We start from the raw sequence: 21,517 nt of genomic DNA, 5'->3' as shown, positions 1-21,517 counted from the left end.
AAATGAGATGGCTCTAGAAAAGCTTTGTGAACTGCAAAGCGATATAAAAATGTGACCATTAAAACCAAAAGATAAAGAGGTTATCCAAATTACATGTTTAGATTAATATGACGCTTTCACATTGGATTAAAAATCCAGTGCCTATCAATCACCCTTTCAAGATTACACCGTTCCCAGGAACAAGAAAGTCACACATACTTACTTTGTGACAGCTACACTAATGAGGGAAGTTGTTGGAGCGCCTTTCCTTGAGAGGGTTGAAAGAAAAAAAAAAGAGAGAAAGCAACTTAATTTGGTAGAAACCATAAATACCTTTTATTAAGAAGCATAAATACCTTTCAGTAAGTAAAAGTGTGAGGAAAAAACTCTGTACAATTAAACTAATCAAAAATGAGCCTAGGACCTGAAATGGAAATCTCTCCTGCAGTTTAGTGTCTCTGGGACCTAAGAGACTACAAAGCTTTTATGATGATCACCAAAATAGCACCAAGCAATTCTGAACCTTCTTGCTGCACTGATCATAGGAACTGTTACACTAACCGCTAAGTATAATGCGTGATTGAAATAGAATCTGTCAACATGTTGCATTCATCAAATTTTCCTTGGAAGGCTCAGAAAAACAGCTGAGGAAAATCACAAACAAAAAAAACAAAAACAGTTGCCATTGGGCTGACTCCAACGCTCAGCAGCCCCATGTGTATCAGAGTATGACTATGCTCTGTAGGGCTTTCAATGGCTGCTTTTTCGAAATAGATCAACAAGGTTTTTTTCCAAGATGCCTTTGGGTGGACTGGAACCTCCAACCTTTCAATTAGCAGCCAAATACGTTAACCATTTGAACCACCCAGCGACTCCAATACAAGTAGCCTTTTTAATTAGAAGGCTGGAGAGCGTTGCACGCTTTGGCAACATGGTGCCAAATCCTCAATCCTCCCAACAATGCCTCATTATGTAGACAGGCTCAGAGTACGTTCAGTTGATTACAGCACTTAAGATCAAAACACATTAGTGGAACGGATATAAAAGGGGCCAAAGACAACTACCCTGTTTTTCCTTTTCTACGTTCTTCCATTGAACTTGAAAATTAAAGACAAGTAATTACTGTTTCATCTATAAAATACAGACATGTTCCCAGCTAACTTTTACTAACAAATAGTTCATAGTAATGCAAAACTTAAAAGCTCTCAGGAAGCATTGGCCAGCTGCCTCAGAATCACTTGGAGATTCACTGCTATCAAATTTTCACTGAATGGTTTAAACTTAGAAAAATAGGGGTAAATATTAAGGTAACCACAAAAGAGACTAACAATCCTACATATCAAAATAAAATACAAGAAGTACATAGACTTAGCAAAAATAAAATCAACAACAAATTTTCATTGAAGAAGAAAAAGAAAGGTTAAACTTTAAAAAGAAGGTTGTAGCTAATTAGAAGTCCTTTTTTCTCTTAGTTTTCTGCTTGGGGAGGAGCAGTGGAGACTACACAGTGTCAAAAAAGAAATAAGTCATACTACCAATGGCAAAATACGTAAAAATTAAAAATTATCCATCATCCTCTAAACCTCTTATAACATGGATGAATCTGTAGGACGTTATGCTGAATGAAATAAGTCAATCACAAAAGGATAAATTTTATATGATTGTACTTTTATAAGAAGACAAGAATAGATATACATACAAAGACCAATGCTTATTGATGGTTACCAGGGATGTGTGGGAGGGGAGAGGGGGATGCACTCTCGAGACAGTAGACACTTATTATTTTTGGTGATGGGAAAGGAAGCACCAAATGTGGATGAAGCGCACACAGCCTGACCAACGTAATTCTTGTCACTAAGAAATGCATAAGAAAAAGGATATTTTTGGTAAAGGATATGACAAATATAATTTTGGAACAACACTAACCACCATCAAAAAAATGTGTGTGGTTACACAATTATGTATATAGGCACATATGTATATAAGTATGAATAAATCCGTTGCCATCGAGTCAATTCCAACCCATACCAACCCTATAGGACAGAAGGGAACTGCCCCATTGAGTTTCCAAGGAGCCCCTGGTGGATTTGAACTGCCGACCTCTTGGTTAGCAGCTGTAGCACTTAACTACTACACCACCAGGGTTTGCACAAGTATGAAAACATAGGTACATATGTGTGCACAGACAGAAGTATCTATAGGCATATGTACGTGCATGTATATTCATACATATATGGATGTGTATAGGCATGTATACCTGAAAATATAATAAACCACATATGGGACAGTTATGGATACTTCTCAGACATAATAAAAGACCTCATGACATTGGTTTTCTGAGTTTGAGGGCTTATGATCATAGTTCCATGGGACAATTCAGTTAATTGGCATAATATACTTCATAAAGTATATGTTCTACATCCCAATGTGGTGAGTAGTGCCTGGGGTCTTAAAAGCTTGGGAGTAGCCATCTAAAGTCAATTACTGGTCTCTACTCATCCGGAACAAAAGCAAAAACTCAGAAAAGAAAGTAGTCTATAGGACTAATAGTCTACACACACCACAGCCTCATCTACCTTGAGACCAGAATCACTAGATGGTGCCCAGCTACAACTACTGACTGGTCTGTTCAGGGCCACAATGGATGATCCTGACAGAATGGGAGAAAAATCTGGATCAGAACTCAAATTCTTAAAAAGTTCAGACTTATTGGACCTGTTGGGACTAGGAGACTCCTCAAGACTATAGCCCAGAGATTGTCTTCAATCCTTAAACCAAAATTATCCCTTGTGGTCACCTTTTAGCTAAATAATAGATTGGCTCATAAAATTAAAAATATCACCAGTGAGAAATAAGCTTCTTAAAAAAATCATCTATAGGAGATCATATGGTCAAAAATCGCTCTAAAGCAAAGATGAGAGGGTAAGGAGGCAGGAAAACTAGAGTACTGGAAATAACCAGAACGGAATGAATGAGAATGATACACTGTGAAAAATGTAACCAATATCACTGCATAACTTGTGTAGAAACTGTTAAATAGGAACCTAATTTGCAGTGTAAGCTTTCACCTTAAACACAATAAAATGCTATTAAATAAATTAAAAAACATATTTATCAACAGATGAATGAATAAATAAAAAGTGATATACATATATAAACGCAACGTATATACAATGGACAATTATTCAGCCATAAAAACAATGAAGTTCTGATACATGCTACAATATGGATGAACCTTGGAAATATTATGCTGAGTGAAATAAGTCAGATACAAAAGGACAAATATTACATGACCCCACTTATATGAAATATCCAGAATAGGCCAATGCATAGAGACCAAAGTTATACAAGTGGATCACATTATTAATGGTTTACCATGGGCAATGGGGGGAAAATAAAGCAGTATTGTTTAGGGGGTACTGAATTTCTACGTAGGGTGATAAAAAAAAGTTTGGAAACTGAATTTCTATTTAAGGTGATGTCTGCACAACATGATAAATGTAATTAATATCATTAATTATATATGTAAATGTGATTGAAATGGTAGGTGTGTTGCTATATATATTTCACCAAAATAAATTTTTTTAAAAAATCAGCATTTCAGAACTAGCAGGTTTGAATTAATATATTAATTTAAATAGTAGATAGAAGCCCATATGTGGTAAAAATGGTTACTGAACTTGGCTGCTAACCAAAAAGCTAAAGGTTCTAGTCCACCCAGAGGCACCTCGAAAGAAAGGACTGGTGATCTACTTCTGAAAAATCAACCCTCAAAAACCCTACGGGGCACAGTTCTACTCTGATACACGTTCAGTCGCCATGAGTTGGAATTGACTCGATGGCAACTGGTCACTGGTTAGTAAGTAGAGAACATTTCAACATATTTAAAATACTTTTAGTAGTACCTAGAAATGGTCACTTTTGTCATTTTCTTACTACTAGACAAGTACATGAGCAAGTCTTACCAAAGGCAGACATTCCCACAGATCATCGCGATGGCATTGTTCCAGCCATACACTGCCACGGGGAAGTTGAAAGCAGTGATGATCCCAACCAGGCCTACAGGATTCCACTGCTCAATGAGGGCATGGCCAGGTCCTGTGGATGAGGGAAGATGTAGAACAAACTTAGAGTCAAGCTAATAAGAACAAACTCTGAAATCTTTCACTTTCAGGACAAAAGTGCACCAGACCAGTGGGGACTCCAGATGCCCTATAAACCCGCTGCCGTCAAGTCGATTCCTATCCATAGGGACCTTTATGATGTATCATCTCTTCAAAAAAATAATATAAAAATAAGTAAATAGAAACTTGCCATTAAAGTGTGGCGTTGGGAAGGAGAGAATCTTTATAAACTTGACTTTTAAGACATGCTAATAGTCTACCAAAATTAGCTTAGCCTTTCCCTTACCATGTGACATTTAGATCATTTCTAATATTTCTTATTGATACCACAATGAACATCTTTACACCTAAAACTTTGTCACATTTCAGGTGTTTACTTAGATTCTAGAAGTGGGACTACTGAGTCAAAGGGTATTAATTAAATTTAAGGTTATTTGGGTATATTTCTAAATTGTTTTCCATATGCCATTGCCAACAAACCTAAAAGCTCAAACCCACTGCCACCGAGTTGATTCCAACTCATAGTGACCCTACAGGACAGAGAACTGCCCCGTGGAGTTTCCAAGGTGTGCCTGGTAGATTTGAATTGCCAACCTCTTGGTTAGCAGCTGTAGCATTTAACCACTACACCACCAGGGTTTCCACATTGCCAACAGTATCTGTAAAAAGAATATCTTCCCACTATTTACTTGCCAGTACTGAGTTTTATCTTTAAAAAAAAAAAAAAAGTTTCTCAATATGATGTTTTTACGTTTTAATTTGCCTTGATTAGTAGTAGATTAAATGTATTTTCATATATTTATAAACCATTTGCTATTTCTTTGTAGCGAACTATTCATAGATAAAAATTTCTTGTAGCTTTTTATATTACAGTACAAACGTCTTAGCTTAAGTGACTTTATTGCTTACTTTCAGAAGGCAAGATGGGTCCCCCAATCATCCGCGATAAGCCAACAGCATAATCACAAATATCCACATACTCTTGAACTTCTCCCACACCTTCTACTAAGATTTTTCCCATCTCCAGAGACACCTAAAAATATAAAGCCAAACAGCATTTTTACAACAGAATTCAAGTTTTAAACATTACATTAAAAAAAAGCAAAACATTATGCATTTGCAGAAAATCTGCTCTATTTTCGGAAGAATTTAAAAACCCAAAAGTTGCCCGCACTTTTTCCTGTCTACCTAATTTTTCCTTTAGAGAAAGAATTTTTGAAATTTATAAATTGCTTTTCTTAAAAATTCACCATCTTATACACAGAAACGCACGACACCCTTACTGTCCACTCACAGGATCATGCATTTACTATGAAAACACTTTACCAAGCTTCCTAGCACTTGGATCTTCTCCCGTAAGGCATCACCAATCTGTCTTACTACTTCACCTCGCTTTGGAGCAGGAATCTAAGAAAAGAATGGAATTTTATTGTCAGATTCAAACTGTAAGTTGGTGTCTACGACACAGTGTTAGATAAGCGTACTTTAAGAAAACAAAGTACCATCACATGAAAAGATTTTTTGATCACTTCAAGACTCTGTCATGGGGCAGGTCTCAAAATGGATACCAGAAACCCAGAAAGTACCCAGATGACAGGTTCACAATGAGCAAGAAATTGTGCCAAGTACAGAGAGAAATTCAGAGATTAAACGTAACTTTGGAGATGACTCCAGAAAGCTCACTACCTTAAAATACTTCTAGGTCTCTGTGGTTCCCAGTGAAGTAATCTTATGAACCAAAATGTTTGCAAGACCAAACCCTTGATGCAGCTTACTTATAAACTAGTATTTAATAACCCATTAAAATCATACCATTTACTCACCAAATATATGAGGACCTACTATGTGATAGGAATAATGCTCGGCAACCAACCAACCAGTTGCCATCTGGTTGATTCTGACTCATGGCAATCCCACACGTGTCAGAGTAGAGCTGTGCTCCGTAGGGTTTTGTTTTTCCCCCATAGGGTTTTTAATGGATGATTTTTCGGAAGTAGATCACCAGGTCTTTCTTTTGAGGAGCCTCTGGGTGAACTTGGAGGTTAACGGCCAAATGCGCTAATTGCGCCACCCAGGGACTCCTAATGCTAGAGTAAGAAGCTAGGCATAGTCCTGGCCTTCATGGAGCTAATAGTGAGAAGCACCCACAAAGAGAAAAAAATGGATGCAAACAAATAATTACAGATTGTTATAAAGGCTACAAAAGTGAAAGAAATAAACTGGGTGCTCAGACCAAAAGACAACAGTCTTGGAGAGTAAGCGAGTAAGTTACTTTACCTAAAGGGTTGTCAGGGAAAATCTCTCAGATGGCAAAATTTAAGCTCACACTTGACAAATGTGAAGTCAGCCATAGCAACGTTCTTCCCAGGCAAAAGAAAAAGCATGTAAAAGGGATCCACAGAAAGTAAAAGCTTGTGGTATTTGAGGGCCTGATTAGGAAGGCCAGCACACCTAAAGTTAAAAGGTTGAGGTAAGTCTGGAGGGGCGAGCCTGTCATCTATGGTGAGAAGTCAGAATCTTACTCAGCTTCAAACGCAACTCTTTAACATTTTTTTCTCTTCTTTTTTAATTGTTGTAAATATATATGTAACAAATCATCTGCCACTTCAACGTTCTTCATGTGTACAATTCAGTGACATTAGTTACATTTATCGTGTTGCTCAACCATTACCATTACCTGTTTCCAAATTTTCCCATCATTTAATGGGTTTTAAGCAACAGAATGAGATGATTTGCTTTACTGTTTTTTTTTTTTTTTTTGCTTTAAATAAAGTTTACAAATGAAGTCAGTCTCTCATACAAAAATTTATATACGCCTTTACTCATAGCTGCTCTCCCCCTAATGAGACAGCACACGCACACTCCTTCCTTCCACTCTCTATTTTCGTGTCCATTCAGCCAGCTTCCAAACCCCTCGACCCTCTCATCTCCCCTCCAGACAGGAGATGCCAACATAGTATCGAGTGTTTACTTCATCCAAGAAGCTCAATCTTCACCAGTCCAATCCCTGTCTGAAGAGTTGGCTTTGGGAATAGTTCCTGTCTCGGGCTAACAGAAGGTTTGGGGACCATGACCTCCACGGTCCTTCTAGTCTCAGTCAGACCATTAAGTCTGGTCTTTTTACAAGAATTTGGGGTCTGCATCCCACTGCTTTCCTGCTACCTCTGGGGTTCTCTGTTGTGTTCCCTGTCAGGTCAGTCATTGGTTGTAGCCGGGCACCATCTAGTTCTTCCGCTCTCAGGCTGATGTAGACTCTGGTTTATGCGGCCCTTTCTGTCTCTTGGGCTCATAATTACCTTGTGTCTTTGGTGTTCTTCATTCTCCTTTGATCCAGGTGGGTTGGGACCAACTGATGCATCTTAGATGGCCACTTGCTAGCATATAAGACCCCAGATGCCACTCTCCAAAGTGGGATGCAGAATGTTTTCTTAGTAGATTTTATTATGCCAATTGACTTAGATGTCCCCTGAAACCATGGTCCCCAGGCACCCCCCCCACCCCCGCTACGTTAGCCTTCTGCTTAATTTTTTAAGATCAGTGTCTGATGGGTGGAGAATAAACTGGAGGGGAAAAGAGTAGAAGCAGGGAGACCAATTAAGGACGTATTATGTTAGTCTGGGTAAAAGATTATGGTGACTTTGATTAAGATTGCAATGAATGCAAGGGAGACAAAAGTGGATTCAAAATTTACTTTGGAAATTAGAACTGACAGGGCACACTAATGGAATAGATGTGGGAGATGAGGGAAATGGAAGAGTTAAAAATGACTCCCAGATCTCTGGCTTGGATAGCTAGATTGATGGGAGTACAATCACTAAGATAAAGCCTTATGGAGAAGTGTCAGGGTTTGGGGGGGTGTAAAAAGTACAGATTGGGCCATATTAAGTTTGAGACATGTGTGAATGGAGATGTGAAATATACAGCTGGCTGAGTGAGAGACTGGAACTCAGCAGTAAGCTTGAGTTAGATACAAAACTGGAAGTCATTCACATCCTGGTGACATGTAAGCCACAGAAACAGTGGGATCGCCTCAGGAGTGCAGAGAGAAAAGAAAAAGGCCAAAACACACCCCAGAGAAGCACCAATATTTAGCAGTCATGTAGAGAAGGGAGCAGGGGAGGCCAAGGAAAAGTCAGGGAGCAGGAAGAAACCTGGGAAAAAAAAGTACTACAGCAGCCAGGAGCTGATTTTTATGTTAAGTAGGATATGAAAAGAAAATGGCCATTGGTTTGAAGAATCTGGAGATTCCTCCTTTTGAGGAGGTCTTCAATGGCTCCTCATTATCTACTTAATGAACTCTAAGCCTCTAAGTGTAACATTCATCCAATCCTCGTTTTCCACCTTCATCTCCTACCCTGGGCATCCAAATTCCACTTTCCCAGCTGTGACCCTCCCTGCCTCCTCTCCTCTCCAGCTCTTCCACATTAATCCTGCCTTTCCTTCAAAAGGCAGCAGAAGTACCCTCCCGCAACCCCCAGGCTTCAGCCAGAAGCCCACCTCCCTGCCTCCCTGCCTCCCCTCACAAAAAGCACCACTAGGACTGCACTGCTCATGCGCTACCTCACAGACTTCGGCTGTGAGGTCACGACTCGTCTTTGCTCTCTCTCTTCCTCCCAAAGGTAAGTGTCGCACCATGTCTTACTACAGCTTTTCCAGAGGGCAACTTGGCAATCTATTAACATTTAAAAAGCTCCTATCCTTGGACTAGGCAGTTCCACTTCTGGAATCTGAGCCTATAGTTACATGCACAAGAGTGTAGGCATAAGAATATTCACTACGGTACTGTTTCTAATAGACGAAAATAGAAACAATCTAAACGTCCATCAGCAGGAACTGGCTGCTTTCCTGGGTGGTGGTAAAGTCAGTTGGGGATCCCCCTTGTTACAATTTTAGTTCAGCAATTGAGTTCAAAATTTAGGGACCAGTCAGAGCCTTTCCTAACTGTGCTTCTAGGACTCCTGCCAAGAGGGTGGTGACTTAGAGAGTCAGCCGGTACCGCAAAAGGCAGCCTTTCCTGATCTCTACACTTTCCCTCTTGAAACCTCACTCATCTCGGACTACCTCTGCCTAGCCCTGAGCATTCTGGATAGCCTTGCTTGTGTGAAGGCAAACCACTGTTTTATTTAATTCATTTCAGTTAATGCTGGGAGAACTAAGAAGTATGAGAAAGCCTGGCAAATGCAGAGGCTGGTATTACTGGGTAAGAGTGGGCTCCCAACTGAGATCCTGAATGCAAAAACAGCAACAATGACAAAAAAAGTACAATACAATATTAAGAACAGACATTACAATGTCAGCTGTCATGCCCTAGGGCAAAAGCAGAGAAAAGACTCAAAAGCCAGTTCAGGAAAAGACCCTGATGCATACAAACTGTTTTATCAACAATGATTATATTAACCCTGGGTAAATACACATGTACAGTGGATAACTTGGTCAAAAGACAATATTAAAGTTTCACTAGCATTCACTAAACCTAGTCTAGGAAAAGAATGAGTGCAAAAATTATGGAGTATCTTTAGGCCAATATACAATGCAGTCACAGGTGTGCCAAAACTTTACACATACTGTGTAGATATGTATCTATGAATGATAATCACAACTATAAAATAAACCTCCATGTGTCTGTCAGTTTGCTGTACTGTTAATGGCTTGCACATTGCTGTGATGCTGGAAGCTATGCCACTGGTATTCGAATACCAGTAGGGTCACCTATGGTGGACAGTTTTCAGCAGAGCTCCCAGACTAAGTCTACGAAGAAGGACCTGGCTGTCTACTTCTGAAAAAAATTAGCCAGTGAAAACCTTACAATTAGCAGTGGAACACTGTCTGATATAATGCCAGAAGATAAGCCCCTCGGGTTGGAAGGCACTCAAAAGATGGCTGGGGAAGAGTTGTCTCTTCAAAGTAGAGTAGGCCTTAAAGACATGGAAGGAGTTAAGCTTTTGGGGCCTTCGTCTGCTAATGTGGCACCACTCAAAATGAGATGGAACAGCCGAAAGCATCCATAATAATTGGAATGTGGAATTTTCAAAGTACAAATCTAGGAAAATTGGAAGTTGTCAAAAATGAAATGGAACACATAAACACCGATATCTTAGGCATTAGTGAACTGAAATGGACTGGTATTGGCCATGCTGAATTAGACACTCATATGGTCTACTATGCTGGGAATGACAAACTGAAGAGGAATGGCACTGCATTCATCACCCAAAAGGACATTTCAAGATTTGTCCTGAAGTACTACGTTGCCAGTGATAGAATAATATCAATACCCCTACAAGGAAGACCAATTAATAAGACTATTAATCAAATTGATGCACCAATCACTAAGGCCAAAGATATTGAAGATTTTTACAAACTTCTGCAGTCTGAAATTGATCATACATGCAATCAAGATGCATCGATAATTACTGGTGATTGGAACGTGAAAATTGGAAACAAAGAAAAAGGATCAGAAGTTGGAAAATGTGGCCTCGATGACAGAAACGATGCCAGAGATCGCATGATAGAATTTTGCAACACCAATGACTTCTTCATTGCGAATACCTTCTTTCAACAACACAAACAGCAACTCACCAGACAGCATACGTAGGACTCAAATTGACTAATTCTGTGGAAAGAAATGATGGAAAAGCTCAAAATCATCAGTTAGAACAAGGCCAGGAACAGACCATCAATTGCTCATATACAAGTTCAAGTGGAACCTGAAGAAAATTAGAACAAGCCCAGGAGAGCCAAAGTACACCTTAACCTTCAGTGTATCCCGCTTGAAATTTACAGACTATCTCAAGAATAGATTTGCTGCACTGAACACTAATGACTGAAGACCAGATGAGTTGTGGAATGACATCAAGGACATCATACATGAAGAAAGCTAAAGGTTATTAAAAAGACACGAAGAAAAGACCAAAATGGATGTCAGAAGAGACTCTGAAACTTGCTCTTGAACGTAGACTAGCTAAAATGAATGGAAGAAATGATGAAAAAGAAGAGCGGAACAGAATATTTCAAAGGGTGGCTCGAGAAGACAAAATAAGAGTATTATAATGACAGGAGAAAGACCTGAAGTTAGAAAACCAAAAAGGCATAACACACTTGGCATTTCTCAAGCTGAAAGAAGTCAAGTAAAAATTCAAGCCTCAGGTTGCAGTACTGAAGGAGTCTATGGGCAAAGTATTAAATGACGCAGGAAACATCAAAAGAAGATGGAAGGAATATACAGAGTCACTATACCAAAAAGAATTGGTCAACATTCAACCATTTCAGGAGGTAGCATATGATCAAGAACCGCTGCACTGAAGACATCAGTGGGGAAAAAAAAAAGGCCCAGGAATTGAAGGAATACTAATTGAGATGTTTCAACAAACAGATGCAGCACCAGAAGTGCTCATTTGTCTACACCAAGAAATTTGGAATATTATTATATATTATTGTCTATTCCAAAGACAGGTGATCCAACAGAAGGCAGAAATTATCGAACAATATCACTAATATCACACACACAGTACAATTTGGCTGAAGATAATTAAAAAGTGGTTGCAGCAGTACATTGACAAGGAACTGCTAGAAATTTAAATCAAATTCAGAAGATGTGGAAATAGAGATATCACTGCTAATGTCAGATGGATCTTGGCTAAAAGCAGAGAATACCAAAAAGATGTTTACCTGTGTTTTATTGCCTGTGCAAAGGCATCCAACTGTGTAAACCGTAACAAATTATGGATAACACTGCAAAGAATAGGAAGTCCAGAACATTTAATTGTGCTCATGAGGAACCTATACTTAGACCACAAGGCAGTCATTTGAACAGAACAAGGGGATACTGTGTGGTTTCAAACCAGGAAAGGTGTGCATCAGGGTTGTATCCTTTCACCATACTTATTCAATCTGTATGCTGAGCAAGTAAGTTGAGAAGGTGGACTATAGGAAGAAGAATGGGGCACTAGGATTGGAGGAAGACTCATTAACAACCTGTGTTATGCAGATGACACACCTTGCTTGCTGCAAGTAAAGAGAACTTGAAGCACTCATTGATGATCAAAGACCACAGCTTTCATTATGGATTACACCTCAACAAAAAGAAAACAAAAATCCTCACAACTGGACCAATAAACATCATCATGATAAACAGAGAAAGACTGAAGTTGTCAAGATACTTGGATCCACAATCAATGCCCGTGGAAGCAGTAGCAGAGAAATCAAATGACACACTGCAATGGGCAAATCTGCTGCAAAGGGCCTCTTTAAAGTTTTAAAAAGCAAAGATATCACTTCAAGGACTAAGGAGAGCCTGACCTAAACCATGGTATTTTCAATCGCCTCATATGCATGCAAAAGCTGGACAATGAATAAGGAAAACTAAAGAAAAATTGACGCCTTTGAATTGTGGTGTTTGCGAGTACTATTGAATATACCATGGACTGCCAGAAGAATGAACAAGTCTGTCTTGGAAGTACAGCCAGAATGCTCTTTAGAAACAAGGATGGAGAGACTACATCTCACACACTTTGGACACGTTATCAGGAGGGACCAGTCCCTGAAGAAGGATACCATGCTAGGTAAAGTAGTGGGTCTGCAAAAAAAAGGAAGACCCTCAATGAGATGGACTGACACAGTGGCTGTAGCAACGGGCTCAAGTATAATAACAGTTATGAGGATGGTGCAGGACTGGGCAGTGTTTCATTCTGTTGTACTAAGGATCACTATGATTCAGGACCAACTCAACGGCACCTAACAACAACAACATAAAATAAACACATAAAAGATTAGAAGGATTAAATCTGATTATCTTATTTAAGGCCCTTTCCAATTTTATAAGGAACATGTATTACTTTTATGATCTGAAAGAAAATGATAAGTTATTATTTATAAAACATTAAAATAAATGACACTGCTTTAGACAGTATTCTCCACTCAGGTAGGGTAAACTTCACTTAGGATTGTTTACTCTGGAAGTGGTATTTTTCTGGCCAAAGATATTTCTGATTACATATAATGGAACCCTAAACTTAACTTATACCCAGAATTAGTTAAACAATGTAGAGGAAAGGAATCCTCTGTGCTTCACACAGAGGTGGTCTCTTGGCTGACAACAAAGCTGCATTCAACCCAGGGTTCTGCTCGAGAGTCTGTCCACCACTGCTGCTCCTGTCCCCAACCCGTCATCAAAATCATCGACTCTGACCCTTCAGCCAAAGATTGGACAGGCCCATAAAGCAAACAATAACACGTGTCGCTCAACCATGTACACGAGACTAAATGGGCACATCAGCCCAGGGGCAAGGACGAGAAAGTCGGAAAGCTGGACAAATGGAAATGGGGAACCCAAGGTCCAGAAGGGGAGAGTGTTGACATGTTGTGGAGTTGGCAACGAATGTCATAAAGCAATATGTCTATTATTTAATAAGAAACTAATTTGCTCTATAAACCTTTACCTAAAGCACAATTAAAAGGAAAAAAAAAATTATTCACTCAGAAGACAACGCAGCTCAGCAGCTCCAAAACCAGCAGCGGCACATGGTTTTATAACTCACATGTATTTGAGATTTGCCACGTGCTTTCTCCTGAAAGCACTTTAAATGACTAACTCAGTTAACCCTCCCGATAACCCCTGGCATAGGTACTCCTGGTCTCTCCTGTACAAGTAAGAAAACCAAAGCGCACGGAGGTGATGTCTTTGTACTAGTTTCCTATTGCTGCTGAAGCAAACTGTCACAAGCTTGGTCACTTAAAACAACATACATCTGTTCTCTTACAGCTCTGGGGGTCAGAAGTCAAAGATCAGTTTCGCTGGGTTAAAGTAAAGATGGCAGCAAGTCATCCTTCCCTCCTTCCTTTCTAGGGGAGAATCATTTCCTTGCATTTTCTAGATTCTAGAGCCGCCTTCCTTGACTCTTGGCCCCTGCCTCCTTTCAAAGCCAGCAGTGTAGCATCTTGCTTCACTGGTCACACTATCTTCTTCTGTGTCAAATCTCCCTCTGCCTCCGTCTGATGAGGACACCTGTGATTGTAATTAGGGCCCACAAGGATAATACAGGGCAATCTCCACATCTCAAGTTCTTTAACGTAATCACTATCTGCAAAGCATTTTTTGTCATATAAAGTAACATTCACTGGTTCTAGGGATTAGTTAGTACCTGGGTTATTTGGGGGCCATTATTCAGCCTTCTGAATTCCCCGTTAAGCATGGACATTATTCCTACAGCTCCAGGCCTAAAGCCTCTGACAGTAGACCAAAAGGATTATGGGGGAATAAGGAGAAATCTGGTGATCCCTTAGGTCCTTTTTTCTTTCCTCCTTAAAAGTCTCCCACCTGCCCTCCCACCCACCCCCCCCACCCCCACCCATCCCCACCCCCCAGCCCTGGGCAGTCCCAAAGGGTACTTCTGCCTCCACCACATAACAGGTCAGTATGGCCCAGGCTGGCTCCGGTCACAGTTCTTACATTTGCCCGTTTAACCCCTGGTGCCCAAGGAGACAGAAAGTGTCTCACAGCCTGATCAAACAGTTAAGGAAGGTGAGCTCCTTGCCCTGTGAAACAGATGCTGCAGCGCCCTCTGGCCCAGAAATGCTGACCTAGTGCCGCAATACCCCCTCCCCAGGGGGAGGGAGAAGGAGAAAACAGTATTTTTGGCATAGATGTTTCTTTCTCTATGTGCTCAAAGGTAAATTGAAGTAACTTCAGTGGAAAATAATGTGTTCGTAGCTTCAGTTTATGCTACATCAGTACAGAATTTTAATTCTTAAGTTACCCAATTACCGAGTATCAAATATAAAAAAGGCACTATCCTAAAAATACAGCAAAGGAGAGCTAAGCATCACAGCTCCCAAGGAGCTCACATGCACATTTCAGCAAGGAAACAGACATTGAACTGCCTATGGGATGTTTACTGATGTCATTACAATGACAACTGGTAATCCTGCCCTGACTTCTCCTTCCCTGATAGACAACAAAGACATACTTACATCCGCCCATATTTTCCATGCTTCTCTTGCTTTCTTTACAGTTTCTTCATAGTCTGCTATGCTGGCCTAAGAATTAGACGAAGATAAAGAGGAAAGGTAAGTGATGATCTCTTAGGACACATATTTTTTTGAAAAGAAACAGATGGCCTCTGGGCGTTCCTAAGATTTCCAGTTTAGAATGAATTCCACAGCCCATGCTTCCAAAAACTCGCTAGAACCAGCAAGACAGGTTGGAATCCAGCTGTGCTTTAAAGTCTGCTTCTCAAAGCATGGTCCATTAGCGTTATCTGGGAGCAACACCAGATGGTGTACTGGAAATGCAGAATTTCCGGCCCCAACCCAGATCTAAGGGATCAGAATCATCAGGCTCACCAAAACCTCAGGTGACTCATTTGCACATTAAAGCTTGTGAGGCCCTGCCTTAAAAGGTCTTATCCTCTCTATTGTCCACCTTTTCTAAGGCACACACCCACCCACCCAAAGAAGTCTCTCCCAGACATCCTAAAAATGTCTTTGCCTTTGTAATTTTGTATTGCTTTTGATCCATCTAAATAATATTGGCCTCTGCCTCCCAAGAAAGCTCCCACAAACTCTGTGGGCAATTTGAATGAACTCAAAACAAAACAAAAAAACCACTTACCTGTCGGACTCTTGCTATTGGCTCATTGTTAGCAGGACAATAGGTTGTAACCACCTTAAAACAAGAAGATGACTATTATATATAGAAGCCATAATCCCCTCCAAACTGGAGGGAACAACCAAATAGTGAGAAGAAAAGCAAGGGAAAAAAAGACTGAGATACAAATCCAACTGGGAACTTTTAGGTTTACTTTTGTTACAAATAAACCACTCTACAGAGGTTGTATCTTTTCTTTTTGACCTAAACATTCTGAACCACTTTCGTATAAAACTTGCTTCTGTAGAGTCCATTCCTACTCACAGTGACCCTATTGGACAGAGTAGAATCACACCATAAGATTTCCAAAGAGTGGCTGGTGCATTTAAACTGCTGACCTTTTGGTTAGCAGCCAATCTCTTAACCACTGCGCCACCAGGGCTCCTGCTTTCATCTAAGTATTAAGCATATAAACAAAAACCTTCATGTAACCAGTTCTCTCTTCCTCTTTTCCATTAACAACAAGCCTTCCTTCTTTCCTTTTCTCTGCCCACCCTCTGATCAGAAGGTAAAATAGCCGGGGCCTGGCAACTGTGATAAGGCTGGTGTACCCACAAACTGACAACTAAAAAGGAAAATCAAGGTGTAGCTAAAAAGGCCTTCAGGAGAGAGTTTTAAGAACCTAATGATTAGATACGACAGGATAAACAAGATGAACTGCTGATTGCACTGGGGATTGGGAAATAATTAAAATCACTTGCCTCCTACTATCAGCTAACCTAATAGAAAATGTGTTTCCCCTAACAAAGGGGGTTCATTATGTAACATTCAGCAAGCTTTGATGAATGTTACATAACATTTTCTCGTAAAAGTTTTCTTTTGCATGTGGTTCTCTTAACCAAATCTGGGTTACAATAGCCCAACCTGTCCATGTTATTCTATAAAATATTTTATTGACTAGTTCCAGCATGCAAGGCATGGGGTTAGGCTCTGGACATTTAAAAAAAAAAAAAAAAATGCTGAAAACTGTCTGCAAGGAAGCTCAGAAAAGACTGCAACAAGTCCAAGCTTGCAAACCCCAAAGGATTTCAGGAACGGAGACAACATAAAACGACACTTTGGAACGTTATCTGTAGCACACGTCTCATCTGAAGAGCCAGAGTAAAGCTCAAAATTAAGATCATTTCCACCGCTAAGTGTGTAAAGTTCCTCACTGATGATCCCAGAACTCTGCTTCTAAAGTTTAAACTGTGCATGGAAATTTAGTCCCTCTCAGCTCCAAAAAGACATCGATTCTCCACTGTACACAGCATCTAAAATCTCAGTTTCTTTTTTGAAAGCACTCTGCAAAAGAAGACCTTTAATGCGGAGCTTAGAAAACACCCAGTAGAACCACCTGCAGCGTAACTCGCGTTGGGCAGTCCCCGCCAGGCCCCCGGGAGTAAACCCCCGGGCCGCAGAGATTTCCCGGGACGTCAGCCTACCTCTCCCCGGCCTCCCCAGCTTCCATTATACACGCCCTCGTTTTCCTCGCGGAGCCCCAGCTCTTTCAGCCAAACATACTGGGGCTCATTGATCAGCAGAGTGGACATGAAGGCGGCAGGCCTGCTCCAAAGGCCTAAGGACTTGCTCCTCTTTGCAGTGTGCAGACAGAGGGCGCAGGAGAAGCGCCACATACTGAGCCCGGGACTGGTGGTGCGCCTGCGGCCCGGGGAGCTGCTGAAATAGAGCCCCGCCCCACGCCAGGCCGAGTCCATTGGCCCCAGGGCCGCCCCGCCCCGGCTGGCGCTGAGTCGGGGTCTTCCGGAGAAGCCCGGAGCTTCTTACTGGTCTAGAACAAAGGACCCACTGGGAGAAAAAGCGACGGGGACCCTGCAATCTGGTGGAAGGGGCACGGAACCGCGGCGACTGCCAGGAATTTCTTTTCAGCAAAATACTAGCTTTAAAGTACTGTATGTTAGAGCAGGGTTTCTCAAACTGTAACGTGCATGCAATCACCTGGTGATCTTGCTACAATGCAGATTCTGATTCATTCTGTCAGGGGGTCTGGACTGGAACCTGAGAAGTTGCGTTTGTAATCAGCTCCCACATCATGGTGACGATGCTGGTCTGTGGAGTAACCAATGTTTTAGAATGGAATTTGAGTTAGGTTGTGTGTGATTTTTTTCTGGCGGAGGGGGAGACTTGGTTTTTACGGCTTTGGTAAATTATAAATTAGAGCTTTCTAATTAATGGAAAATATTAAATTGTGCTGTTGCGGGCCATCATCGCAACCCCATGTGACAGAGTAAAACTGCCCCATAGGGTTTCCAAGGCTGTAATCATTAGGAGGCAGCCAGGGCTCTCGCCCTCAGAGCTGCTGGGCAGTTTCCAACCGCTGACCTTTCAGTTAGCAGACGAGCACTTAACCATTGCACCACCAAATATCTTGCCTGTGTATATTCTTACTTTTGAAGAGCGAAGACAGTTTTGATCAACTAATTTTCTTCCTTCATTTCTTCTACCCTCAGTATCCTTTCCACCCACCCTTACCATCCCCCACCTCATTACCACAGTAACTGAATCTGCCCTAAGGGAAACTCAAATAAAATCTGCATTATTTGGGTGTGACTTAAAAGTATACAATCTCAAATAAACTAAATTGATTAATAGGTGTTTCAGTGAATCCCAACCTACTTTTCCACAATATTATTTCTCACTGCTTGCCTCGTGGCCTCCTATACTACAGCCAGTCATTTCATGTTTCTGCAGCAGCAGCAGTTTATCAACAGAGAACCCACAGAAATTCAAGCCGTATTCAGAAGTGGACATGGAATGAGGGATATCATTGCTAATGTCAGATGGATCCTGGCTGAAAGCGGAGAATACCAGAAAGATGTTAACCTGTGTTTTATTGACTATGCTAAGGCATTCGACTGTGTGGATCATAACAAATTATGGAGAACATTGTGGAGAATGGGAATTCCAGAACATTTAATTGAGCTCCTGGGGAATCTGTACATGGATCAAGAGGCAGTCGTTCAAACAGAACAAGGGGATACTGCACGGTTTAAAGTCAGAAAAGGCGTGCATCAGGGTTGTATCATTTCACCATACCTAATCAATCTGTATGCTGAGCAAATAATTCTAGAAGTTGGACTATATGAAGAACGGGACATCAGAATTGGAAGACACATTAACAACCTGTGTTATGCAGATGACACAACCGTGCTTGCTGCAAGTGAAATGGACTTGAAGCGCTTACTGATGAAGATCAAAGACCACAGCCTTCAGTATGAATTACACCTCAACGTAAACCAAAAAAAAAAAAAACCATTGCTGTCAAGTTGATTACTTCAACATAAAGAAAACAAAAATTCTCACAACTGGACCAATAAGCAACATAATGATAAATGAAGAGATTGAAATTGTCAAGGATTTCATTTGACTTGGATCCACAATCAACACCCATGGAAGCAGTAGTCAAGAAATCAAAAGACATATTGCATTGGGCAAATCTGCTGCAAAAGACCTCTTTAAAGTGTTGAAAAGCAAAGATGTCACCTTAAGGATTAAGATGTGCCTGACCCAAGCCATGGTGTTTTCAACCACTTCAAATGCATGTGAAAGTTGGACAATCGATAAGGAAGACCGAAGAAGAATTGACACCTTTGAATTGTGGTGTTGGCAAAGAATATGGAATATACCACGGACTGCCAAAAGAACAACAAATCTTTCGTGAAAGAAATACAGCCAGAATGCTACTTAGAGGCGAAGCGAGGCTAGGAGGGACCAGTCCCTGAAGAAAGACATCATGCTTAGTAGAGGGTCAAGGAAAAAGAAGACCCTCAACGAGATGGATTGACACAGTGGCTGCAATAATGGGCTCAAGCATAGCAACAATTGTGAGGCTGGCGCAGGACCAGGCAGTATTTTGTTCTGTTGTGCGTAGGGTCACTATGAGTCGGAACTGACTTAATGGCATCTAACAACAACATACAATGCCTGTTTTCCTCCCACTGTATCTTTGCCCTTGCTCTTCTCTTCGTCTATAAAACCATTCCTTCCATCTCTGCATTCACACTTAAGATTTATTTATTCCACTTTTTTTTTTATTAGTACAAATGGTTTCAGCAAACACTGGGCTTGTATAAAGCATTGCCAGAAACTGTACAAGTGCTGGATACATGAATGACCTTTTCTAAGTGTTAAATTTTTTAAATGCCTGTTTCCATCAAGTCCATTCTGACTCACAGCAACCCCATGTGTTACAGAGTAAAACTGCTCCATAGGTTTTCTGGCTGTAATCTTTATGAAAGCAGATCACCAGGCCTTTCTTCCACGGCACCACTGGATTGCTTCGAGCCACCAACCTTCAGGTCAGAACTTAAGTGCAATCTATTTGCACCACCCAGGGACTTTTTTTTTTTTTTTTAATTGTGCTTTAAGTGAAAGTTTACAGCTCAAGTTAGTTTCTCATACAAAAATTTAAACACACATTGTTATGTGACCCTAGTTGCTCTCCCTATAATGTGACAGCACACGCCTCCTTTCTGCTCCGGATTTCCCATGTCCATTCAACCAGTTCTGACCCTTTCTGCCTTCTCGTCTCACCTTGGTACAGAAGCTGCCCATTTAGTCTCATGCATTGACTTGAACTAAGAAGCACATTCTTCATGAGTATCATTTTATGTCTTATAGTCCAGTCTAATCTTTGTCTGAAGACTTGGCTTCAGGAATGGTTTTAGTTCTGGGTTAAAAGAGTTCAGGGACCATGTCTTCCAGGGTGCCTCCAGTCTCAATCAGACCACTGAGTCTGGTCTCTTTACTAGAGTTCTGCATCCCACTTTTTTCCTGCTCTGTCAGGGACTCTCTGTTGTGTTCCATGTCAGGGCAGTCATTGGCAGTAGCTGGACACCCTCTAGTTCTTCTGATCTCGGGCTGATAGAGTCTCTGGTTTATGGGGCCCTTTCTGTCTCTTGGGCTAATATTTTCCTTGTGTCTTTGGTATTCTTCATTCTCCTTTGCTCCAGGTGGGTTGGGAACAATTGATGCATCTTAGATGACTGCTTGCTAGCTTTTAAGACCCCAGATGCCACTCACCAAAGCGGGATTCAGGACATTTTCTTAATAATGTTTGTTATCCCAATTGACCTAGATGTCCCCTGAAACCAGCTCCTAAATGGGGACCTATTTTTTTTTAACAGACTTTAGAGCAGTTTTAGTTTTATAGAAAAATTGTGCAGAAAGTACAGTTTCCATAGAAACCCCCCCTGCACTTTTTTTCTCCTATTTCTGTTTTGTATTCCTGTGATACATTTGATAAAATTGATAAACCAATATTGACACATTACTGTATTATTAACTAAAGTTTATAGTTTGTATTAAGGTTCATGCTTTGTGTTGTACAGTCCTATCGGTTTTGACATAAATGTTATATTTTTCCCTCTTAGACAACAAGCATTGTAGGGCGAGGACCATCTCTGACTCATCTTTGCATTGGTCTGCAGTTCCCAGCATGATGCCAGGCTTACTTTCATTTACATGAATGAATGAACAAATGGACCAATGAACACACAGTACCAAGCACAGATTCCTGCCCAGCATTGTCAGTCTCTATCAACAGCTCAGCTACTGTCTTCCATCTACCCCACAGACTGAGGCACTAATTCTCCTAACCGTAATTCTTAGACACTCTAATTGGTTTGTCTTCATTTTCTATCAGCCAGCAAGATTCTCTGTACACAGGTGCCAACACCACACCTTTCCTTTGCCTGTCCTCCATTTGAATCAACAAAATGAAAAGACATTTACAGAGGCACTAAATTTTAGGAACAACACATAATGCCCTCAA

The 21,517-nt window shown here is 40.7% G+C and overlaps 1 protein-coding gene across 4 annotated transcripts in view; it reads right to left on the bottom strand.

Annotated features, from left to right (window-relative positions):
• Positions 1-17,383, bottom strand: part of ALDH7A1 (aldehyde dehydrogenase 7 family member A1) — a 56,719-nt gene extending 39,336 nt beyond the window's left edge. For 2 of the 4 annotated variants that reach the window (XM_064275738.1, XM_064275743.1), the window contains exons 1-8: positions 17,169-17,383; positions 15,709-15,762; positions 15,069-15,134; positions 5,430-5,510; positions 5,013-5,136; positions 3,945-4,077; positions 1,705-1,833; positions 203-247 (exon numbers count right to left, since the gene is read on the bottom strand). In XM_064275738.1, the coding sequence (XP_064131808.1) occupies positions 203-247; positions 1,705-1,833; positions 3,945-4,077; positions 5,013-5,136; positions 5,430-5,510; positions 15,069-15,134; positions 15,709-15,762; positions 17,169-17,360 (824 nt within the window). In that variant the 5' untranslated portion in view covers positions 17,361-17,383. The remainder of the gene's footprint in view (positions 1-202; positions 248-1,704; positions 1,834-3,944; positions 4,078-5,012; positions 5,137-5,429; positions 5,511-15,068; positions 15,135-15,708; positions 15,763-17,168) is intronic. The other 2 variants (XM_064275752.1, XM_003404468.4) reach the window with 2 other exon arrangements.
• Positions 17,384-21,517: the final 4,134 nt, after the last annotated feature.

The sequence above is a fragment of the Loxodonta africana genome, chromosome 2, assembly GCF_030014295.1.
Source record: "Loxodonta africana isolate mLoxAfr1 chromosome 2, mLoxAfr1.hap2, whole genome shotgun sequence".
Taxonomy (NCBI): domain Eukaryota; kingdom Metazoa; phylum Chordata; class Mammalia; order Proboscidea; family Elephantidae; genus Loxodonta; species Loxodonta africana.
This window is presented reverse-complemented; position numbering and strand designations above follow the sequence as displayed.